We start from the raw sequence: 23001 nt of genomic DNA, 5'->3' as shown, positions 1-23001 counted from the left end.
ACGAACGTGCATCCGTTCCCCAGCTGAAGAGTTCTGAACCCACGCCGGATCCTTCTCAACAGTCTGTTTTGTGGGAACACTTCATTACCACAGTTCCCCAGCTGAAGAGTTCTGAACCCATGCCGGATCCTTCTCAACAGTCTGTTTTGCGGGAACACTTCATTACCACAGTTCCCCAGCTGAAGAGTTCTGAACCCATGCCGGATCCTTCTCAACAGTCTGTTTTGCGGGAACACTTCATTACCACAGTTCCCCAGCTGAAGAGTTCTGAACCCACACCGGATCCTTCTCAACAGTCTGTTTTGCGGGAACACTTCATTACCACAGTTCCCCAGCTGAAGAGTTCTGAATCCACACCGGATCCTTCTCAACAGTCTGTTTTCCGGGAACACTTCATTAACCGCTCCTTCCCCGTGATGTAGTAGCTCGCGGGTTTCGGTGCCATTTATTGCGAGCTTTTGTGTCCCCTGGTAAGAACACGCTCAGGGCAACCGGAATCTTCTGCAGCACAAGCTTTATTGCTTACCCCATCAGGAGCCAGTGGAGAAGAGAGCCAGAGAGGGAGCCAGAGAGAGCGAGAGAGAGAGATGGCGGAGCCCTCTCCCTTTTATGGAGGACTGTCCTCCACCTCGGACGTGTCGCTCCCTGATTGGTTGCAGCCCATCAGCCGGAGTTGTCAGGCAGAGCACATGGCGTGGAAAGCTACCCCGACACATGCGCAGCTTGCTTGTTTACTACTTAGAACACGGGTGTCAGTGCCATCAGCGCCATCTTGTAATGGCGAATGTGAAGGCGGCTCCTTACAAATTCCCTTAGGTGTAACTCAAAGCGCTTATGTCTGGACCGTGTACCCAGGAAGGAAAGGTGTTTGGGAGCCGATCCCTGGTACCATCACCTGGGAAACCAGCCTCTATGTCAGGTACCAGGATGAATCCAGACCAACAGTGAAAATGAGCAGACAAAGACAAAGAAGACAGAAAAGATGGTGAGATGCACTGCATGCCCACCACAGCACGCTCACCAAAGACAAAGAAAAGTGGAGAGTTGGCCACCATAAGCTCTCCCTCAAATTGAATGGAGGCCAAAAGCGAGGTCACTGGGACAGATAGACTGAAAAGGCAAAGAAGACAGTAATGAGGTCCAGGCACTCACCTTCTCAGAAACCCACAACACAAAAACACTAAGGGGCCGGCTCTCCAAAGAAGCAACAGAAGGGGGCACAGTGCGGAGAAGAAGAGCAGATCAGGTCAAACCAGGAGCACAGTCCTGGCATCAACAGACAAAGACAACCCCCAGAAAAGGAGGTTTGCAAGCAGTCACAACATGAGGGCGACGAAGTCATCCATTCACCACCCTAGTCAACAGATGTCTCCTGTGCTCTGGAGTGCTTACCGCCGAGGTGAGGTGTCACGGCGGCGGCATCATCATGGACATCATCGACACAGACCTTGGGAGCAGGTGAGGATCCTCTCAGCAAGCTCATCTGAACACTGCCGCAGGCTCCTTTAGTGCCCTCCACCCGCGCCCCATTGGTCTCAAGAAAGCAGCTCTTCTACACAGCAGTTCCTGATTGGCTGGCATTGTCTGCACTAGCAATCCTTGGTCTCTCAGGCAGTCCTCAATTAGGTCCTCCTGCAGGAGATGCTTCTGTGGCTGCCTTGACCCCAGCGTTTACATAGAGGTAGCCCTACTGTTCCTGCTACACAGATAAAAAAACCCTAAACCTTTATATTTGTAATAAGCCTAAGACAGCAGTAGAGCTGGGTATATCAACCCTCAATGGCTATTCTGTCTAAACTAAGGGATGTGACTTGCTAAGTCCCATTTGGGCTGCTCTTACTCCAACTGGTCTGCCCTCATGGCCAGTTCTCAGGATCCATTACCCCATAGTGTCTCTCTCCCTCTCCCTCCCTCCCTCCCTCCCCCTCTCCCTCTCTTCCCTCTCCCCTCCCCCTTCTACTCCCCCTCCTCTCCCCTCTCCTTCTCCCCTCCCCCTCCTCCTCCCCTCCCCTCTCCTCTCCTTCTCTCTCCTACTTTCCTCTCCTCTCCTCTCCTCTCCTCTCCTTCTCCCTCTCCTCTCCTCTCCTCTCCTCTCCTCTCCTCTCCTCTCCTCTCTTCCTTCCCCTCCTCCTCCTCCTTCTCTCTCTCTCTTTCTCTGCTATATACCCTCAAGCTGGGGAACTGAAGTCCTGCCTACTTCTCTTCTTCTCTTCTGCCCAGCTATAGGCTGTAGGCATCTTTGTTAACCAATCAGGGATAACTTGAGGGGCAAGGATACATAGCATCACTTTGGTATAGATGAGAATGTCCTTGTCTGTGGGAGTGACCAGACCCTGGGAGCCAGTATTTAAGAGATTTATTTATTTATTTTATACATATGAGTACACCACCATTGCTTTCTTCAGACACACCAGAAGAGGGCATCAGAACCCATTACAGATGGTTGTGAGCCACTATGTGGTTGCTGGGAATTGAACTCAAGACCTCTGGAAGAGCAGTTGGTGCTCTTAATCCCTGAGCCACCTCTCCAGCTCCTCACCTCCCCAGCCAGTATTTTGCATCATGCTACATAGCAACAGACCAAACCTCAACAGCCTAGAACGCTCTATGTAGCCAGGCTACTCACTGATACACCTGTCTCTGCCCTTCAGATAGTGATAGCCTTTTGCTTGTTTTTGAAATTGGCTTCACCATATTGGCCAGGATGGTCTAGAACTTGTGGGCTCAAATGATCTTCTGCTTCAGCTTCTAGAGTAGCTGAGACTATAGGCAAATGCATCACTGTGCCTGGTGTGTATGCACACACACACCTACACACACACTACTGTCTTTTGGTTTACTTTTTTTTTTTTTTTTTTTTTTTTTTTTTCCGAGATCAGGGTTTCTCTGTATAGCCCTGGCTGTCCTGGAACTCACTCTGTAGACCAGGCTGGCCTCGAACTCAGAAATCTGCCTGCCTCTGCCTCTCAAGTTCTGGGATTAAAGGTGTGCGCCACCACTGGCCGCTTGGTTTACTTTTATATAGATTGGGCCTTGTTATGTATAACTGTGCAGGCTGAACTTGAACTTGTAAGTTTACTGTCTCTGTTTCTGGAGTGCTGGGATTACAGGTGTGTACCACCACACCCTATACTTACTCAGTTCTCTTTATCTAACCTTATTTCTGCTCCTGAGGCTAGAGGTATAGTTACAGTGAAATACTCACACATCCGGGCAATACCTGAAGGGCCAGGCTGCAGGCTTTATCTATAGTATGATCAAGTTCCTCACCTCCACCCCCTCTCCACAACTTGCATCTTAACCACAGCTGCTCCGCAGGTGACCCAGGTCAGGAGTTCAGAATGCTGCTGATCTTTGCACAGGGCTTCTCTATGCTCCACACAGAACCTAGGTGCCTGGCACACGGTTAAGATGCTCAGTAAAAACGATGTATTCTGAACAGGACAGGGCCTGATGTGCAAACACAAGAACTCACTACACCTGTGGTTACCTGCACAAAACTTGAGAATGGACCCATCGAGGTTTCATACCGGTTTGGGGGGGCGGTGTACTCACGAGGCTCCTTTCTGATGGACTACTGGCAGTTAAAGGTTGTGGCAGGAGTGTCCTTGAGTGGTGAAGCTGTTATGTTGCCCATGCTCCAATAAATAGCCCTAATGTCGTGCAAGCAACCCGAATCCGTGGCGGGAGGAATGGACACAGCAACCAGTTTTCACAGATGCTCTCCAGAGAAGTAGCTCCAATCCGGTGTGCAGAAGAATTATCAAAACAACCTGGGGAAGTGTGTGGCGGTCCCGAGCCCCACCCTCAAGTGGCAGGCTGTGCCCCCCCCCACGTCACGTGTTGGCGGCTAGCCAATCATCCAGGGTGGGCGGGGGGAGACATGGAATGGGGCGCTTACCCTGTGTACCTTCCTGACTGACCTTAGGTCAATTCGTGTGGCCTCACGTCGCACAGCGGAGCCGATCCTGAGCAGCGCCAGCAGGCTTCAGAGGCGGACGCCATGGCAGCGACCTTCCGGGTGAGCGGTAATTGCTGGGCGGCCTGGACCCGCTACGGTGCGGAGCCGAGCCTTCCTTTTCCGTAGGAAGTTCTAGTCCCAGAGTCGAGGTCGGCACTCCTACCCGAGGCCTGGGTGGGGGGCGAGGGAAGGAAGGGCTTGCAGGCCGTTTGGCACGGAAAGCGTTTAACCCTTTAACTCCCCCCCCCCCCCCGCCAGACTATAGCTTCTAGAAACACTGCGCAGACCGAGCGTCCCTGTACTTGGGCCTGCTAGGGCATTAGAGCCACTCGGGGAAGAGAGAGACAGGGAGTTTTGCTGACTGATCCTTGACTATCCCCAGAACACCAGCATATTCGCTACAACCCGCTGCAGGACGAGTGGGTGTTAGTGTCAGCTCATCGCATGAAGCGGCCCTGGCAAGGACAAGTGGAGCCCCAGCTTCTGAAGACAGTGCCCCGCCATGACCCACTCAACCCTCTGTGTCCCGGGGCCACACGAGCTAATGGGGAGGTAAGCCCGAAAGCACAGCCACCAACTGGAATAGGAGAAAATAGTTCTTCCTTATTACTACCCTTCGCCCACAAGAGGGAGCAGTGCGCCTCCTTTTGAGTCATCATTTCCAGGCAAGCAAATTTGATCCTTTGAGTGGGGCCTTCCTCGCCCCTGTTGCAGCCTGGATAGCCCTTGGATTACGTCAGGTGGTAGTATTTTTAGCCTATTCTTGTCAGTAGGTGAATCCCCCGTATGATGGCACCTTTCTGTTTGACAATGACTTCCCGGCTCTGCAGCCCGATGCTCCCGATCCAGGTACCCTCAATTTAACCGCTGTTGGGGAGAAGGGAGACTGGGTCTGACCCCGGTACCTGTGCTACAAAGAGTAATACTCCTTTATTCCAGGACCCAGTGACCACCCTCTCTTCCGAGCAGAGGCCGCCAGAGGAGTTTGGTAACTTTGGGTTTCCCCTCTTACAACCTCCAGCCCAAGGGTGAAGACGAAGACCTGGGCTTGGGCCCTGCCCTTAGCACCCAATCCCCTTCCCTCTGTCATTTTTCCCTCACCACCTAGTAAGGTCATGTGCTTCCACCCCTGGTCGGATGTGACGCTGCCACTCATGTCTGTCCCTGAGATCCGAGCTGTCATCGATGCATGGGCCTCAGTCACAGAGGAGCTGGGTGCTCAGTACCCTTGGGTGCAGGTCCGTGAGGGGAAGGTGTAATTTGGTTTGGGGAAGTACCATTACTGCTTCCACAGGGTATGGTGAGGAGGGGTTCACTTGATGTCTGTGTGACTATTGAATCTCTCTCTCTTTTCTACCCAATAGATCTTTGAAAATAAAGGAGCCATGATGGGCTGTTCTAACCCCCATCCCCACTGCCAGGCAAGTATGTGACAGGCCTTAATGGCTTTCTTGGCTGAGTCCACCGGCATTGTGGACAGGACTACTAGATTAAGGGATAGGGCAAAAGAAATACATTGGTAATTCGGAGGCTCAGAGATAATGGACTGGCCTGCTCTTCTTGGTGCTTGCCCCTTGACAGGTTTGGGCTAGCAGTTTCCTGCCAGATATCGCCCAGCGTGAAGAGCGATCCTAGCAGACCTATCACAGCCAGCATGGAAAACCTTTGCTATTGGAATATGGTCACCAAGAGCTCCTCAGGAAGGTAGGAGAGAGCCAGGCCCTGTGTCCCCAGGGAGGCTCTAGCCCTTTTACCCTCACAGAGAGACGTGCTTTAAAGGGGGATAGGACATTATCGGCCACCTAAAGGAATATTATGGTGGCTTAGGGTAGGTGCTAGTGAGATCCTTCTGCTCCCTGCGACCTGCACACATCACTTCCATTCTGTGCGTCCAGGAACGTCTGGTCCTAACCAGTGAGCACTGGATAGTTCTGGTCCCCTTCTGGGCAGTGTGGCCTTTCCAGACACTTCTGCTGCCCCGGCGGCACGTGCGGCGGCTACCTGAGCTGACCCCCGCTGAGCATGATGGTGAGTCTCCTGGGTAGGACCGTGGGACTGACTGGGTGCTGGATAGAATAGCCCGGATGGGACCAGCGTCTCTTCCCTGGGGGTGAAAATCAGGCTCTGATTCCAGATCTCGCCTCCATCATGAAGAAGCTCTTGACCAAGTACGACAACCTATTTGAGACATCCTTTCCCTACTCCATGGGCTGGCATGGTAAGGCTTCTGGGCTTCTAGGTTCTGGCTTAGGGAACTAGAATCCCTATGAGGCCTTAAAACACTTGTTGGCTTTAAAACAACTGTTCAGTGCATGGGTGCTGGGACTGAGAGAAGAGAGATTTGGTGACCCCGTTACTGATTGCTACCTAATGCCTGAGCTCCCTGGTGGAAAATACCTGGAGCTGTAATAATCTTCAGGTCTAGCTTAGGGGAGGGGCTAGACTGAAGGCTGACAAAGGGCCTTCCAGATCACCTCTGTCTTCTTCTTGTCAGGGGCTCCCACGGGATTAAAGACTGGAGCCACCTGTGACCACTGGCAGCTCCACGCCCACTACTACCCCCCACTTCTGCGATCCGAAACTGTCCGGAAGTTCATGGTTGGCTATGAAATGCTTGCCCAGGCCCAGCGTGACCTCACTCCTGAACAGGTCAGGACTCACATCCTGGGTCGTCATATCCGTTCACCTCATTTCCTCACGGGATCTCAGCAGTCTTGACCCTGAAGAGCCTCATAAAAATCTCTGCATTCCTAGAACTCAGTTGCCACTCAACTCCACCCCCTGGTGACTCCAGCTATCCTGAACTAATCTTCCTATCCCATAAGCCCTCCTCAGTATTTCCTGGGCCCAGAATTCCTCAGTACAATTCCAGGTGACCCTTACTCTCCCTGATTGCTTCTTGTCCCTTTATAGGCTGCAGAAAGATTAAGGGCGCTTCCCGAGGTACACTATTGCCTGGCGCAGAAAGACAAGGAAACGGCAGCCATCGCTTGACTGTGACCACATCAGGGCCTTGAATCTTTGTACCTGACAGACCTGGGACCTGGAGTTTGGGCAGATGTGACATCAATAAAACTGAGTCTCACATTTTAACCATGTTTTCTGACACCAGAGGAGTAGTGTGGACTCTTACATTCCGGAGTTTGGGTAAAGGCTAAGTGTGACTCCAAACACTCTTGCCTACGGACTTTGAAAAATTTGGTGCAAGAATCCCCTTCACATGATGATGTGTGCCTGTGATTCCACCACATTGGCGGCTGCATTAGGAGTGTGAATTTGAGGCCAGTGTGAGTCACTTAGCAAGACCTAGTCTCTGAAACCGAAGCCATGCTGGATCTCATGTTACAGGTCTGTAATCCTGGCTCCCAAGGACACCGAGGCAGGAGGATTGCAAATTCAAGGCTAGCCTGGGTAGCTTGGTGAGACTGTCTGGTACAAAGGACCTGTGAAATAGGTCAGTGATAGAGTGGGTGTCTGACACGTGTAAGGCCCTGTGTTCAGCCCTAACTATAGAGAAGAAAATTCTACCTTTGCTCTCCGAACAATATTCACTATTGTCTCCAATCCTCTTTGCTTGTGATATAGATAGCATGCTAATTTAGGAGACTGTTTAAAAAAATCTTATGTTCTTAGCTTGGCAGCGTCTACTGGAGGCCCAGAGCCGTTTGTATCACTGAGCCTGTCAGCTCACCAAGTCTCAGCCTCAAAGTTCAGTGGGGAGAGGGTGAGCAAAGTCCTAGTCCCATGGTCACCCCAGACACTGGGCTGCTGGCCAGAACCCTGGTTTTGTGAGTGGCCACAGTCAGACGCTGCTCCAGACCACAGGGGCTAAAGGGGTGGGTTGGGAGCGTGCGTGTGGCTTTGTGTTCCTGGCTTCCTGGATTTCCATGTGCAGCAGATGTCGCTTCAGTACTGTACCTATGCTACAAGAATTGCACTAAGCATGGCGGGGGCAGCCAGAGAGAGAGAGCCCCAGGACCTAGAATGACCTTGAGTCCACCTCCTCTCTGAATCTGTTTTTCCTTGTGATAGTGGAACCACGGGGCATTTGATGTTTGAGACCTGATACCACTTGGTGGCCTCCAAATTCTAAAGCAAAAGTAAGAGCTGTGACAGATGTGGAGATGGCTAGAATGCCTTTCATCCATTCTTTTCCAGGGGAACTGAGTCTTGGGGTTGAGAAGTCACACTAAGCGTGGACAAGTGACTGGGCCTGACGGAGAAAACCCTGGTTTTCTCTCCTTGCTGTCTTCTTGAGACCTTGGAGGCTTGGAAGGGGGATGGGTGCTTGGGATTGGGAATGTTGCCTGGGGCTGGAAAATCAGACAAAGCAGGCACTTCCTTTGCTTGCTAGGTAGGTGGTTGGTTTCTTAGGGCATAAACACACACTCCCTAACCTTGCCTAAGGCCTGGAAAGTTTTTAAAAACAGCGCGGGAATCTAGATGCAACGAGAAGAGATTCTGATTTCAGTGGCTTGGGATATGGCCTGACTGTTTTAAAAGTGTAAGAGAACTAGACCAACCCCCTGGCTCCCTATCTTATCTGGAGTCAGGGGCACCTTCATCGAATACAGTCAGCTGCCCAGTGGCTCACTAGGGAACCTGAGGCTGTGTGGACGCCAGGGACAAGGGCCTGGACGCTTTCAGGCCTGATGTCCCTGGGAGGACAGGCCTTCAGGAGAGGTCTAAGGAACGCAGCAGTTTCAGGTTTTGTCCTAGGAATCCTACTCTGGCACCCTCCTCTAAGTTCCAGACGGGACAGGAAGTGTCCAGAGGAGGTGGAAGTGATTGGCAGTTGGAGGCTCCAATGGGCCGAGAACCCCCCTGCCTGCTTCACCTCTCTCGTTCTATTGGCGCTGGGAGGAGCCGCCCCCACTGCCGCCGCTCAACACTGGAGGGAGCAGAGGCCAGGGCAGTGGGTGAGGGCGGAGGGTGCTGGCGGCGGCTGCCGCAGAAGGTGAGAGGCCCTACTGGGACCCGGGTGTTGACTCCCAAGTCCTGCCGAGAGGGGGCGGGGCAGGGTGGTGTGTGATCTGAAAGGCAGGGAGTGAAGGATGGACTATGAGTGTGTCTCTGTGTCTGGCGATGTCAGTGCGTGTGAGGCTCTGAAACTGGTGTCATCTGGTGTGTCTGTCAGCGAATGCCACTCTGTTTGAGAGTGTGGCTGGCTCTGCTGGCGGTGCAGCAACGGGGGTGGGGGGGAAGAGGTGGGGGGGAGATGGGCAATTTTTCTTTAGGTGTTTGTTTGGGAGAGGGGCTGTGACCACACCAGGGGATGTGTTTTGGGAAGCTTCTGTGGGGTCTAGATTTTGTCTGCCAGGGTGGCTGGTTTGTGTGTGTGTACTAATGTGTGACTTCAGTAATAGAGCAACAGTGAGACTTGTGACCATGATGTGTCCTGTGTCCTAGCCTAGACTGTGTGGGAGTGAAGCTGTGTTTGTCTGTTTGGGAACTGCTTAAGTTGTGGAGGGAAACTGACTTTTCTACCCAGCCTGCAGCAATAGACAAGATCCACCCCCCCAAGCCACATGGCTTTCCTTCTTCCTCTGTTCAAGAGCTGGTGGGGGCTGAGCATGATCAGTGATAGAGCGCTTGTCTGGTGTGAGCCAGGGCCTAGGTTCCATCTCCAGGGCTGAGACAGTAAGTCCCATCACTGGGCCACATGTATCCAAAGCCTCTGGATTCCTGGGGTTGCAGATGTGGCACATCTGTTTTTGTACGCCGCTGGGTGTCAAACCTAGGGCTCTGGGCATGTTAGGCAAACTCCACCAACTGAGCTATAGCCCTGGTGCCCTGGTCTTCTGGTGTTTCTGTTTTCATGCCTGACTCTGCTTCTTAACATCTCTTTCTCTGTCCCCATGATTATCTTCCTGGAGAGATTTTTATGTCTCTTCACAGCTCCTCCTTACCCCACCCCCCAGGTGTCTCATGTTTCTGCTTTTCTAGTTCTGTCTACAGGCTGTCTGTCCCTCAGGGTCCCTCTGTCTGAGTTTCCTACTTATTCTTTGTTTCTGGCCACACAAGGACTTGTAACCTTGCTATGACACTGGTCCGTCTTTACTAAGAGCTCCTGTGAGCTCCTCATGGTGAGGAGTTGCTTTTAGGGATTATAGGGCACACACACACACACACACACACACACACACACACACGAAGCATGTGTCTCTGTGTCAATAGGACCTCTAGTAGGCTAAGCTGTTTAAATGTGTCTGAGTGTGTGTCTCTGTGTGTGACTGTATCTGAGGGTAACTGTGTGTCTTGTGTATCTGGCACCAAGGGATCAAAGGCATTTCCTGGTGCTGAGGCCCAACTGGTGGAGGGGGAAAATAGAAATGGCTACAACCTCTAGGGAAGGGGTGGGGGCTGGTCTCTGCCTTTCCTTATATTCTCCAGTGTGAAGCCTGTTTTCCCCTGGAAACACAGCCATCTGTGCCCCAAGGAAACATTGCTGGAGAGTGGAAAGAACAGGAAGGAGTGTGTCTGTGTGCTAATTCTTTTTATTATGTCCACATGTGTTCAAGTGAATATCTTTGCGTTAGTCAACTACCTAGTGAATCCCTGAGTAAGTAGGCTTTGGTGACTCTGTGAAAACAAAGGAAATCTTCTAGCGACAGGGACATAAGCAGAGGCTACCCCCCTCTCCTTCTTGCTGGTCCTGGTTGTGTCTCTGGCTTCCTTTCCAGCCTGAGGGGGGAGGCCTCTTTCCTTCCCAGGCTGTATGGTGGGAGGGAATGAGAGAGGGAAGAGGAAGAGGTGGAGGAGGGGGCCTGCTCAGCTCTAAGGCCCAGAGGGGGCGGGGCTCGACATGGGAAGGAGGGGATGGTTCTGGGGTCCCACAACTCAGTGGAGCGGGAGACAGTTCTTAGCCTGTAGGAGGAAGTCTTGGAGGCCATGGGCACTCAGTCACTGTGATTATCAAGGTAGGGTGGGACTAATCAGGGTAAATGGGGTGGGACCCAGGTGGGGGGCAATAAGACAGTCAGGGGGACCAGATATGTGAAGGCCTCATTCTGCCCTGCTCTGGAGAGGTCCTGTGGCACTTTTGAGAGCTTGCTATCTACCCCTTTCTGACTACCTTCAGTCTGCTGCTGCTCCCCACCACCCGAGTTTTCTCTCCCAGCCCCAACTCCTTCCCTATAAGTACATTTCTCAAATTGGAGTCCCTGCTGCACCCATCCAGACCTCTTACATATTGGCCCCCGACTCCATTGCCTTTGCTCCTGAACACTTTTCTCCCCCCCCCCTGCACTTGGTACTGTGCCCCCCCCCCCCCCGCATCAGGCGCCTGCTCCTGCAGGCTCCTAGTTCCCCTCCCTTCTCAGCCACCGCGTCTCCATCTCCATCTGCTGGCTCCTTGCCCGCTCCCAGCCTCTGGCAGGAGCCAGGGCATCTGGATCCGCTTAATTCTGCAGCCCCAGCCTGCACCCTAGCTCCATCCAGCCTCACAGGCTTGAGACCAACAAGATTTCAAGCCAGGCCCATCTGAGTGGCCCAAGTACGAGAGCAAGAAGCCAGGCCTAGGCCAGAGGCTTGGCAAGTAGAGCAGGGCAGGGCCTCATGTTGGGAATATGGGGGGCATTTGGGCCCATCATGTCAGCTCCCTATCTGCGGGTGATGAGGTTTGCTGTATGTTGGCCAGAGGCAATAATTAGCCTTGGTCAGGTTGGGGGTGAATGCCAGAATTCCCAGCAGCTGAGTCGTATGGGTTAATGGGAGTGGCGGAGCTGGTGCCAATCTTTGGTGCCAGAGGTGGGTGCCAAGGATGGTGTGTTGTGTTGCGGGGGTGGGGGGGTGAGTGCTAGCACAGTCTGTTGCCTCTGGCTTTTGTTCTGGGCCTTAAGCCCAGGACTGGGATGAACGTGTGTGTGTGTGTGTGTGTGTGTGTGTGTGTGTGTGTACGCATACACAAGGACAAATACAACACTGGGTATATGGCTAGAAATGGAAGTTCAGGTTAGATTCCTCAGTCATTTTCAAGAGCTTCATTTCTCTTGGTACTTCGGTTTTCCTTAAGGAAGCCCCAGCTTTGGAGAGGGATAAGCCGGGCTTTAGCTCATGGACGGGTAAGTCCTTAAATGTCCTCTTTCTCCACAGATGAGCAGCAGCTGCACAGGGCTGACCAGGGTCCTGGTGGCCGTGGCTACAGCCCTGGTGTCTTCGTCCTCCCCCTGCCCCCAAGCTTGGGGTCCTCCAGGTAAGAAAATGCCTCCCTGGCTCCCAAGTGTAACTTCATGCTTGGACACAATGACCCCACCCAGGGCTTGGCAGCCTGCTTCTCACCCTATCGTTCTCATAAATAGGAGAGGGTATCAAAGAAGTAATAACCGCCTTTTACAGGGGTCCAGTATGGACAACCTGGCAGGCCCGTGATGCTGTGCTGCCCCGGAGTGAGTGCTGGGTAAGTGTCCGCCTGTCTGTTCATCTCATCCTTTCCTGACCCTGCCCAGATCTTACGTTCCCTCCTAACCTCGATTCTTCTGGCTGTAATCCTTGCTTGTGTGTCCTAACCCTCCAAATGTATTTATTCAATAGAAAACGCTGCTAATGCTGGGGAAGCCATTGGTGCCAGTCATGGACAAAGCCTTGGGGGTGGGCGGTGGGCTGATACTTAGTACCAAAAGCCATCCCTCAGTGAACCAGCCAGTTTGTTTAAGTACCTGCTAAGTGCTGGGTCTGTCGTAGGCTCTGAGATACGACAAAGGCCAGACGCCTGCCTTCAAGCGCTTTCATCTTAGTGGGGAAGGCAGGCAGCAAGCACGCAAGAAACTTGGTCAAAAAGGAGCAGCCATGGCCAGGCTAGGGTAGCTCCTGGCAGGGACAGCAGCTTGTGGAGATGCCCTGAGGTGGGGGTGACCTCAGTGCTAAGGAACAGAGAGAAGAGAATGCGGCCTGTGAGGAGGAAGTTGGGGTGATAAGGTAAAGAAGGCCACGGGAGACCACAAGGGACTGTGTGAAGGGAATTTGGGCTTGGGCTTAGTCTCCTTTCTTCCTTGTTTTTATTTTATTCGTTTATTTATCTTGGCACTTGGGAATGACCTGGAACTCACTATGTAGCTCCAACTGGCCCCAAACTCATGAACCCCCTGCTTCAGCCTCCTGAGATGATTCTTACACACCACCACCCCAGGCACAGAATCGTGGTTTGATTGCAAGTGTGCTTAGATGCTCTCAGAGAACAGTTGTACAGCCCAATCTCTTCTCTCTCTGACTCATCTCCTCATCTTTTCTCCAGGACTCCAGTGTCCTGGTTTCGGGATGGAGATTCAAGGCTGCTCCAGGGACCTGACTCTGGATTAGGACACAGACTGGTCTTGGCCCAGGTGGACAGCCCTGATGAAGGCACTTATGTCTGCCAGACCCTGGATGGTGTATCAGGGGGCATGGTGACCCTGAAGCTGGGCTGTGAGTTAGTGGAAGGGGCCATGGGATTCCCCAAGGGGACCTGGGACCCGTGCAAGCCCTCTGGGATAGGATGGAGCTAGGGATGTCTTGGTCTCCAGCTGTGCCCTCTGTCTCCAGTTCCCCCAGCGCGTCCTGAGGTCTCCTGCCAAGCAGTAGACTATGAAAACTTCTCCTGTACTTGGAGTCCAGGCCAGGTCAGCGGTTTGCCCACCCGCTACCTTACTTCCTACAGGTATATGTGGGTGTGTCTGGTATGTGTGCCTATGGAATTGGGGTTGCTGGCATGAGATGGGTATGGGAAGCAGGGAGGGAGGTTCTGACAAATTCTCAGAGAAGGTAGAGGCCTTTCCCTCCTAACCTCAGATGGTAACCTTTTTACCAGGAAGAAGACACTGCCAGGAGCTGAGAGTCAGAGGTAGGACATGACAGAGAGACTGGGGACTCTTAACTTGTGACCTATTTCCAAAACCCAAGACGACATCCTCCATTCTAGAGAAAGTCTATCCACTGGGCCTTGGCCGTGTCCACAGGACCCTCTGGAGGCCTCCCGATGTGTGGTCCATGGGGCAGAGTTCTGGAGTGAGTACCGGATCAATGTGACCGAGGTGAACCCACTGGGTGCCAGCACGTGCCTACTGGATGTGAGATTACAGAGCATCTGTGAGTACCCCAGACTCCGTTCAGATCCATGTCACAGAGACTCCGCACAGACTTATTACACTCACCTTGCCCCAACTTCCAACTGGTCTTCTCCTTTTCATAAAGACAGAGTCGTCACAGATGGCTCTGTACCCTAGAGGCTCCCGTCATTACCTACGCATCCTTCCCAGCTGCCTAGCTCATTCCTGCTTCTGGACCCTAGCTATGCTGAAGACAGCCCGATCTCATGCTCTCCCCGCCTAGGGGAAAGCCTCTCCCCCCCTTTATTTTCTTGATCTGAGTGTGGGAGGGGAGAAGACAGTATATGTAGGTTGGAATTTGGGCCAGCGAATCATCTGTGGATGGAAAGAAAAATCTGCTTATCACTTAAAGCTATCAAAACTCTGTTTTCGCGTTGCTGCTTATAATAATGACTGACAGGTCCTGAGGCTCAATGAGTGATCAAATTCGACATTTCCCCTCCTTCCTGGGACGGATCTGACGAAAGCACCTTTACACACACACACTGTGGGAAGGAATGAGCACCCATCACTTACCCTGAACTTGTTGTCTGGCTATCTCTAGTGCGTCCTGATCCACCCCAAGGACTGCGGGTGGAATCGGTACCTGGTTACCCGAGACGCCTGCATGCCAGCTGGACATACCCTGCCTCCTGGCGTCGCCAACCCCACTTTCTGCTCAAGTTCCGGTTGCAATACCGACCAGCACAGCATCCAGCCTGGTCCACGGTGAGGTCTGCAGTGTGCCTCGGTCTTCATCTTCTGGTGCTGTCTCTGGTGTTAAGAGATCAGATATTCTGCATTGCTTCTAGGCACTGGCTGGTCTTAAAAGACCTGATTCCCTTTCTATATAAGTGTTCCCCAGGTGTTGAGCTGGGTGCCGGAGTTGTAGCGGGTAGCACTCCTGTCCTGGGTGACTAACCATAATGCAAGCCTGTCTGTGGGAAATAAAAATGGCTTTTTAAAAAATCACTTCGAGGGATTGGGAAAACGGCTTAGTGTATTACAAGACAACCACTTATAAGCAAGGGGACCTGAGTCTGAATCCTCAGAGTCCACATAAAGCCAGGTGAGATAGCATAGCTTGTAACCCGAGTGCTCCAACAGCAAGAGGGGAGATAGAGACAGGAAAATGCCTAGAAGTTCATGGGCTAGCTGAGAGCAACGAAAAACCTGTCTTCAAACAGTGCAGAAGGCAGAAAGACTTAATCCTGCGTTCTTCCTCTGACCACCACACGTATGCTGTGACACATCCCACCATACACACATACCCCACCACTACCACCACCACATACACACACACACTCACACACACACACACACTCACACACAAACACCACCACACAGCTGGGCGTGGTGGCACACGCCTTTAATCCCAGCACTCTGGAGGCAGAGGCAGGCAGATTTCTGAGTTTGAGGCCAGCCTGGTCTACAGAGTGAGTTCCAGGACAGCCAGGGCTATACAGAGAAACCCTGTCTCGAAAAACCAAAAAAAAAAAAAAAAAAAGAAAGAAAAAACAAAAACAAATACCACCACACACACACACACATACCACATCACACCAACACACAACCCAGCCCCACACACACAAAGAAAGAGAGGGGATGGGAGAGAATAACTTCTAGGAAAGGGCATACCTTTTACCTAGAGGACCCTCCTCGCAGCCATACCCCTGTGTCTAGGGGAAAATAGTTTATCTCCACATCCAGAAATGTCAAAGATTTGTTGGCATCTGTCCTGGGAAGCGGTCCCTTTAGTTTATAATCTGCATTCAGAGCTGCCTGCCTGCAGGGTACCTCAATACACATTTGACAGGTTATCTCTGTTAGGTATAGTCACCCCTGTTTACAAACGAGGAAGCTGAGACGTGGAGGCCCACGGTCCACTCAGCAAGTCACTTAGAGTTTTGAACACAGACTGGCTGACACCACAGGCCCTCTAAGTAACCTCTACATGCTTCCATTTTCCAAATCCCAGACCTAGATTTTGTTCCATCAGCCACCCAACGTGGGGCCTAGACCCTCCCTAGCAGGTCGACAGGGATGGCAGCGTGGGAGAGGGCTACTCTTCGATGGCCGGGGCTGGGCGGGTTCTTTACTTACATTGGGACCACACCCTGAACAGCCGTCTTTACCTCCAGGTGGAGCCCATTGGCTTGGAGGAAGTGATAACAGATGCTGTGGCTGGGCTGCCCCACGCGGTACGAGTCAGTGCCAGGGACTTTCTTGATGCTGGCACCTGGAGCGCCTGGAGCCCAGAGGCCTGGGGTACTCCTAGCACTGGTGAGAGACAGAAACAAAGACAAAGGGTGGGGCCCTCACCCCAAAGCCACCATCCACTGGACAGTTTTACACATCCCCTTGTTAGGGGCCTTTAGCACTGCTGTCCTATTCGGTAGCCTTGCTGGCCTGCAGCCCTCCTCTGACTTTAGTCCCTTGTCTCCACGTCTCCACCTCTGCACATTTAGACCCTGTGTCTGCAAGTCTACAAGCCAGATCCCCAGAAGCTGTCCACACCCTTTGAAACTGCCTCCTAGGCCCCTACCTCAGCTTTAGGTTCTAGCCCTGCTCCTGCCCTAGAAAGGCAGAGGCTTCTGTGTGCACCTCTCGGGTTTCATCTTTCTTCAGGTCCCCTGCAGGATGAGGTACCCGACTGGAGCCAGGGACATGGACAGCAGCTAGAGGCAATAGTAGCTCAGGAGGACAGCCCGGCTCCTGCAAGGCCTTCCTTGCAGCCAGACCCAAGGCCGCTTGGTAAGTCTGATGGATTGACAGAGCACGTGGAGGACTAAAGTCCTAAACAGAAGGTGGCATCATTGCTCTCCCAGGGACATGGGGCTTTTTCCTTCAGATCACAGGGACCCCTTGGAGCAAGTAGCTGTGTTAGCGTCTCTGGGAATCTTCTCTTGCCTTGGCCTGGCTGTGGGAGCCCTGGCACTGGGGCTCTGGTAAGTGAGTGCCACTGGTTCCTTAGCTGTCCTGCCCCGCAGCTGCTTTGATGCCCAGGGACCACATCCATTCCCACCCTCTGCTGAGCCCACTGAGCCTGCTGGAGTTTGGAGCCACTTCTCCCCCCGCCCCACCCTCCCCCCCTGTCTTCTCGGTCATGATTCCTCGTCCTTTGCTAACCAGTCCTCTTGGACGAGACATGGTATCAGGGAGACAGCTGCTCTTTTATGCTTCAGGCTGAGGCTGAGACGGAGTGGGAAGGATGGACCGCAAAAACCTGGGCTCTTGGCACCCATGATCCCAGTGGAAAAGCTTCCAGGTGAGTAGCGCTTGGTAATCTAAGTGCTTGGTTGAGTGTCTGACTTAAGAACCGGACGCCCTATTAATTTTGTGGGTTCCAGGAATCACTGGAGTTGGGTCTTTTATATCTAGGCAAGGGGGAGAGCCCAGTAGACCTTCCTCCCAAGTGCCTATTCTCAGAAATGGGTCTCTTCCCATTTAAAAGATTGGGACTTATAGTAGCTCCCTTCATTTTTAAGGTGTCAGAACCGATATTACCCTTCCCCCACTTAAATGTCTTGGATCAATGCTTGCTCCTCTCCCAGATTTAAAAAATTAAATCTTCTTACTGTTGTGTGTGTATGGTATGTGTATGCACACACCCGTGTCATAGCATGTGTTGGGAGTCTTTCTACCTTTGCATGAGTCCTGGGGTCTGAACACAGGTCATCATGCTTGCTTGCTTGCCACCCCTACCCTTGGGCCCAGGACTTTATCTGCTTCTGTATCTTTACCGTGTTAGGGCTCCCTCAGAAGTGGGAGTGTTGGGCTTGGAAATGTCCCCGTTTTCCTCAGGATGTCTGGATCCAGCCCTCCTCTCTCTTGATAATGCTCTCTGTTCCTTTAGGAATTCCAAACCTGCAGAGGACCCCGGAGAACTTCAGCTGATTTCATCTGTAACCCGGTCCGACTTGGGTGGTTACAAGGACAGGCAGAAAGAGGCGGGGCAGTGGGTCCCTGTGGATGGAGGTCTCAGCTGGAAGTCTGAACTCTTTTGACACCTATACTCCAGACTTGCTGCCGGCTGAAGGCTGTCTGGACTTCCAATGTTGTCCTGAGGTGGAAGTCCACCTGAGGAATGTGTACAGAAGTCTGTGTTCCTGTGACCGTGTGTGTATGTGAGACAGGGAGCGAAAGTTCTCTGCATGTGTGTGTACAGATGATTGGAGAGTGTGTGTGGTCTTGGGCTTGGCCCTTCTGGGGAGTGTGAAGAGTTGAAATAAAAGAGACAGAAGTTTTTGGAGATTGTCATCTAATGTTGCTTTATTAGTTTTGCTGTTGGGGGTGTGAGTACATTTTCTTTTGTAGTACCAGATTTAAACTGGGTACAGTCCCCTGGAGCCTTTTCCCTTGGCGTTCTAACCACCGAGCCAGGCTGCGGTTCTGGGGATGAACACAGACACTGCGCCGAGCCAGGTGAAGCCTGAGAAGGGAAAAGTCCAAAGCTAGGCTCACATTTGGGGGATGAGCTTAGGTAGGGTTCAGGGGTTAGGGGTAAAAGCCAGATGGAAATCCGGGTAGGTATTAGAGTTAGTTAGGGATGAATATTGGGGGTTCAGACTGAGGGCAGAGTTAGAGGTATCAAGGTTGGGGGTAGAGCTCACAAGACAGCCTGGAGGTGACAGTCCCCATCGGCCTCCTGCAGTTCCATGCGGACAATCCTCCTCAGCAGCCTGCTTGGGAGTGGCTGTCTATAGAGCTGAGTACAGCAGCTAGTGCTGGAGGGCAGAGGCAAGGCTGGAGAACAATGGGGCCACACTTCAGAGAGGTCTGGACCCACAAACTGCTCTGATTACATAGCTAGAGGTCCAACTTTCTGGGCCCTGTTCCCTGTAGTCCCCTGACTCAGCATTCATTCAAAGGCCTCTTGAGAACTTACCTGCTTCAGGAGCCGGGCTCAGAAGCAGCAGTAACAGCGGGAGGAGGCTGCTGGCGCAGGAGAGCCCCTCCATGCTGCTCAGCCTAGAGGTTTCTTCCTTCCTTCCTTTCTTTCTCCCCTGCTCCCCTAGCTTTAATCTAGCTGTGCTTTGCCTCGGGCACTAGGTGATTCAGACACGGGTGGTGATGCCTTGCTTATCTTGTGATGCTGAGCTCTAACTCTTGGCCTGTTGTCAGTGACCCAATTACCTGCCCGGACTGCCATTTCCCCATGGGCTTCTAAGCCCTGAACGGAGAAGATGGGAGAGAGCTAGCGAATGGTGTACGGGACTGATGCTACAGAAGCTCAGGACAGCCGTGGTTCACGGTGGCGTGTCCTGATAGTCATTTACGCTCACACCCATAACCACACATTCACAGTCATATGTTGGTCATGTAACCTCATGAAGTCACGCCCATGAATGTGTGCTCACGGACAGAAATGACACAGATCCAGTTATACCCAAAAGCCCCACTGGAATCCATTTGTATTTCCACAGTCATGGTGCTGAACCATATTAGTACACATACACACTTCTGATGGAAGTTTGTGAGTGGGTAGGAACAGAAGGCAGGCCAGCACTGACCTGCCTTCATCTTCTCCTCCCACTACCTTCCCCGCCCCACCCTGCATTTTTCTAATCAGGAGAAATTGATGGGACCCTAAAACAGACTCTTCTTGGCTAATAGGGAGATGTTTACTATGAAGGAGGGGAACTGAGGCAGATGAGGGAGAGAAATAAAAGTCCTTGGGTGCCAGGCTGCTGGTGTTAAAACAGGTGAAAGTGGGTGGATGTACGGCGGCACATGTCTTGTTCCCAATACTCAGCAGGCAAATTGATCTCTGTGAGTTTGAGACTAGCCTGGTCTACACAGTGAGTTCCGGGGCCAGCCTGAGCTACATAGTGAGATCCTGCCTCAACAAACAAATCAACAAAACTCCAAGAAGACAAAGCCCCTCTCCCAAATCTCACCTTCTTGCTTCTGCTTAGTCTTGTTCCACGGATGCCAGCTTCTCAGTGGGAGGCTGGGGGCTTCCAGACTTAGTCTCTGGCTTGTTGGAGACATCGGACTCAAGAACAAAGTTAGGTCGTCTCGTTTGATTCAAATTCTACCGTCTTTCCATTCTGGGCTTGAAGGAACATACCCTTCCGAACCCAGCTTCAGAAATACCCATTTCCCCAAACCCCAAACACCTGTACCCCGCCCAACGCTTCCTTCCATCAGAAATGAGTATGTACTAGTATGGTTCAGTGGAATCAATGTGGAAATCCAAATGTATTGCAGTGGGGCCTTGGGGTATAACTGGATCTGTATGCAAAATTCCTACTCATTTTGAGTCAACGCTTTCTGGAAAGTTGTAAACGGCCTAGAGTAGGAGTGTGTTTATTGGGCTAATGGCCTAGACTCCTAATCTGGGGATTTCAATTCTCAAGTTCTGCTCTGGATTTAAAATATAAACCGAGTCATAACACCAAGAATCCATCCCTTATCTGGAGACTGAATTTCCTGCTCTGAGGCCAGCCATCCTCTGGAGTAGAGATCTTGGGATAGGACTTCCACTGCCTCCGAGCAGTTTCTTTGGCTAAACTGAAAAGGCCTTGCTTCCTCCTGACCAGGGTAAGACCCATAGGCACCTTTTGGACATTTTTTCAGAGGTCTTATGACAGTCTGGGAAGATGTGGACCCAGGGCTAGTCAAAGCATTTGAAGGTGTCTTCGATGCAGAAATTGTGAGGGAATGGCTAAAAGTTTGCACACTTGAAGGTCACCCACGAGCCAGAGGCCATGCATCCTGAAGTTTTGGTACCCGAAGCTTCTCTCTTACTCCCGGTCTAGATCTTTGTCCCTGGGCTTGGGTGTTTCACCAAAAAAGAAATTCTAAGGAAATTCACCTCGCCTGCCCCGCTCACCCCACTCCACCATCATGTCTATACTGCTTGCCATTGTGAGTTCCCCTGGGCTTGTTAATCCAGAGATCTTTGGAAGGCAGAAACATTTTCCTGGCTTCCCTTCTCTCCTTATTTTGGCTTCTCCAAAGATATGGAGGCCAAGTCCTCTTTCCCAGCACAGTGTGCTATGACAGAGGCAGTGCCAGGCTAAAAGTCAGCTTTGAGCTCAGCCAGGATCCAGGCTGTCTCCGTAGCGTAATCCTCGGGTGCCTGTTCTGGAATGGGAGTCAGTGTGTCTATGTGCTGGTGCAGAGGACAGTCTGACTCTCAGCCACTGTAAGGGTTAACGGGTTCCAGAGTGATTTGGGTGGACAAAGTAATCATGGGGTTAGGGTAGCAGGATTCTTAGCAAACTGCTAGTTCTTGCTGATACCAAGGACTTTTAAAACTGTGATGGGGCTGGCAGGATGGCCATGGTGCCAAGCCTGAAACCCTGAATTCCATCCCGGGAAGCCATATGGATGAAAAACCCTCATAAAGGGTCATACCCTCTGATCTCTGCATGCGTATGCATTGTGGTGGGCACACACATATTACAAACACACACACACACAATTAAAAAATTAAATACAAAAACAAACAAAAAATTGGCATCAGACTGGGGGAGCCAGTTTGGGGTTTTAACTATAGGAAGGACCTTGGACCCTCGACCCTTGTCACTCTTCTGGGGTACACTGCTGGAGACAGCTTCTAGAAACTGGTCCTTCCTCTCACTGACAGCAGACTCCTCAACTTTGGCTAAAATGTTTTATATCCACTCCCAGGAAAAGAGGATTCTTTAGACATCTGGCAAAGTTATGGCTAGAGTTAGGTGGTAACAGCTGAAGTTGTGGGAACACTGATAAGTGGGGGGAAAGATGTGGCCTACTCTCAGTATGGGTGCTTTTGGGGAGGGCGTGGCAGGGAGTCAGTCACTGATAGTAATTAGAAGCCTGACCCTTAGGAGCAATGGAGTCCTAGACATGCAAGGGCTTCCTACCAGGGAGGGATGCCCTGTGGGTTAAGAAACAGCAGGTGTGGCGTGGGATTCCCAGCACCAATGGCGGCTGCGGCGGTAAAGTCAGGAAGGCAGTGGGCGTGACTTTAAATCTTTAATGCACAGGCTGTCTGTGCAGCAGCGGTGGGGGTGCGACAGAGGAGAACACGACCCGAGCGCTGGGGAGCAGGCCTCAGGCCGCTCGACAAACAGCTCATTAGGCCCCGCAGAGGCTCCAGCTTCTGCTCCCGGGGGTGCGCCGAGCTGTAGGCCGACCCGACAATGACATGAGGCGGGGCAGGGGCGCCTGGACTCCCCCACATCCGTCCACCGACACTGAACCTCGTTCATGCCCCCACGAGATCGCAGCCCCCTCACCTCCGCTCCCTGCGCCACATTCGCAGCCAAGGAAAAAAGTAGAAGCAGCCCCAGTAGATCCTGCAAAGACAAGGCAGAGCCGGACCGCGAGGGGCGGGGCTGACCCACAGACCCCACCTCTGGAACCGAGCCCTCCAGAAAGCCCCGCCCCCCAAGGGCTGGACAGCGGCAGGCCACGCCCCTCGAGGGCCCGCTCCGCCCGCCCCGGGACGTTCACCCCCCACCCCCCACCCCGGGCCTCACATCCCTCCTCCGCATCTCCCGCCTCCACTCACTCCTCCTCCGCTTCCAGCGCCACCTCGTATCTCCTCAATCGCGACATGTCCGGGGCTCCGAACGGTTCCTGGGGAGCAGCATGATAGGAACACTTATTCCCAGTCGCAAGTCCCCTTCGCCATCAATCCCAGGACGAGTCTGAATAGTCCTCAGGTACACTGAGGCAGGTGGCCCCCACCCCCGGAAGCCAATTGTCACATCGGGACAGGATGGGATGGATGCTATGGAAATCACTAGAAGTTAAAGCGTTAGGAGGAGGGTTATCTAGGGACCCGAACGTGGAGTCACCAAAGAGGGAGGTCTAGCGTCAGGGGAGCTGGGACATTTAGGCCCTGGATGGAGATTTTGAGGGGCTGGAGTCACCTGAAGGGGGGCTCAGGGGTCGGCACAGCCTAAACTCCCCGCCCTCCCTGGCTCCGCCCCGGAAACCGACCGTTAACAATTACATCACAGGGATACCTTCGCAGTCTAT

The 23001-nt window shown here is 52.4% G+C and overlaps 3 protein-coding genes, 1 long non-coding RNA gene and 1 pseudogene across 16 annotated transcripts in view; 3 read left to right on the top strand and 2 right to left on the bottom strand.

Annotated features, from left to right (window-relative positions):
• Window positions 1-2835: 2835 nt before the first annotated feature.
• LOC147004353 (uncharacterized) lies at window positions 2836-4193 on the bottom strand. The gene is made up of 2 exons (XR_015047427.1): window positions 3924-4193; window positions 2836-3773 (listed from the first exon to the last, which is right to left on the bottom strand). It is a non-coding gene; the product is annotated as an uncharacterized LOC147004353 (long non-coding RNA).
• On the top strand, window positions 3816-7054 carry LOC147004352 (galactose-1-phosphate uridylyltransferase-like; annotated as a pseudogene). The gene is made up of 11 exons (XR_015047396.1): window positions 3816-4058; window positions 4344-4513; window positions 4735-4810; window positions 4901-4949; window positions 5070-5199; window positions 5326-5382; window positions 5543-5665; window positions 5857-5989; window positions 6096-6179; window positions 6456-6610; window positions 6875-7054. The product of XR_015047396.1 is annotated as a galactose-1-phosphate uridylyltransferase-like (transcript).
• Window positions 7055-7284: 230 nt separating this feature from the next.
• LOC147004351 (interleukin-11 receptor subunit alpha-1) lies at window positions 7285-18274 on the top strand. 5 transcript variants are annotated; one of them, XM_085839342.1, is made up of 13 exons: window positions 7285-7309; window positions 12056-12155; window positions 12299-12359; window positions 13194-13363; window positions 13481-13595; window positions 13746-13778; window positions 13857-14023; window positions 14588-14751; window positions 16164-16305; window positions 16651-16776; window positions 16874-16970; window positions 17208-17290; window positions 17879-18274. In XM_085839342.1, the coding sequence occupies exons 1-13, from the start codon at window positions 7289-7291 to the stop codon at window positions 17917-17919; spliced, it is 1320 nt and encodes a 439-aa protein (XP_085695468.1). In that variant the 5' UTR covers window positions 7285-7288; the 3' UTR covers window positions 17920-18274. The 5 variants fall into 5 exon arrangements, with proteins under 5 accessions (XP_085695468.1, XP_085695471.1, XP_085695467.1 ...); XM_085839345.1 differs by lacking the exon at window positions 7285-7309 and adding an exon at window positions 7992-8061; XM_085839341.1 differs by lacking the exon at window positions 7285-7309 and adding an exon at window positions 8555-8918.
• A 23-nt stretch (window positions 18275-18297) lies between these two features.
• On the bottom strand, window positions 18298-22950 carry LOC147004350 (C-C motif chemokine 27-like). Of its 6 annotated transcripts, none has more exons than XM_085839347.1 (6): window positions 22893-22950; window positions 22529-22596; window positions 22254-22313; window positions 19923-20020; window positions 18636-18768; window positions 18298-18454 (listed from the first exon to the last, which is right to left on the bottom strand). In XM_085839347.1, exons 2-6 carry the CDS (start codon window positions 22573-22575, stop codon window positions 18298-18300), a joined length of 495 nt encoding a protein of 164 aa, XP_085695473.1. In that variant the 5' UTR covers window positions 22576-22596; window positions 22893-22950. The 6 variants fall into 6 exon arrangements, with proteins under 6 accessions (XP_085695473.1, XP_085695474.1, XP_085695475.1 ...); XM_085839348.1 differs by having other exon boundaries at window positions 19923-20002; XM_085839349.1 differs by lacking the exons at window positions 22529-22596; window positions 22893-22950 and having other exon boundaries at window positions 19923-20080.
• Window positions 22552-23001, top strand: part of LOC147004346 (uncharacterized) — a 56825-nt gene continuing 56375 nt past the window's right edge. For all 3 annotated transcript variants that reach the window (XR_015047406.1, XR_015047416.1, XR_015047407.1), the window contains exon 1: window positions 22552-22682. The gene's annotated coding sequence lies outside the window, so the exon portion shown is untranslated. The remainder of the gene's footprint in view (window positions 22683-23001) is intronic.

This window comes from Mus caroli, unplaced genomic scaffold, assembly GCF_978045245.1.
Source record: "Mus caroli unplaced genomic scaffold, Mus_caroli_1 scaffold_6, whole genome shotgun sequence".
NCBI classification, from domain to species: domain Eukaryota; kingdom Metazoa; phylum Chordata; class Mammalia; order Rodentia; family Muridae; genus Mus; species Mus caroli.
This window is presented reverse-complemented; position numbering and strand designations above follow the sequence as displayed.

Coding starts and splice junctions, on each gene's coding strand:
- LOC147004351 (XM_085839341.1), top strand. CDS start 8,769: ATGGGCCGAGAACCCCCCTGCCTGCTTCACCTCTCTCGTTCTATTGGC. Junction 8,919..12,055: donor GGCGGCGGCTGCCGCAGAAG/GTGAGAGGCCCT, acceptor CTTTCTCCACAG/ATGAGCAGCAGCTGCACAGG. Junction 13,596..13,745: donor CGCTACCTTACTTCCTACAG/GTATATGTGGGT, acceptor CCTTTTTACCAG/GAAGAAGACACTGCCAGGAG.
- LOC147004350 (XM_085839347.1), bottom strand. CDS start 22,575: ATGTCGCGATTGAGGAGATACGAGGTGGCGCTGGAAGCGGAGGAGGA. Junction 20,021..22,253: donor ATGTGGCGCAGGGAGCGGAG/GTGAGGGGGCTG, acceptor TTTGTTCTTGAG/TCCGATGTCTCCAACAAGCC. Junction 18,455..18,635: donor TGTCACCTCCAGGCTGTCTT/GTGAGCTCTACC, acceptor TTCCCTTCTCAG/GCTTCACCTGGCTCGGCGCA.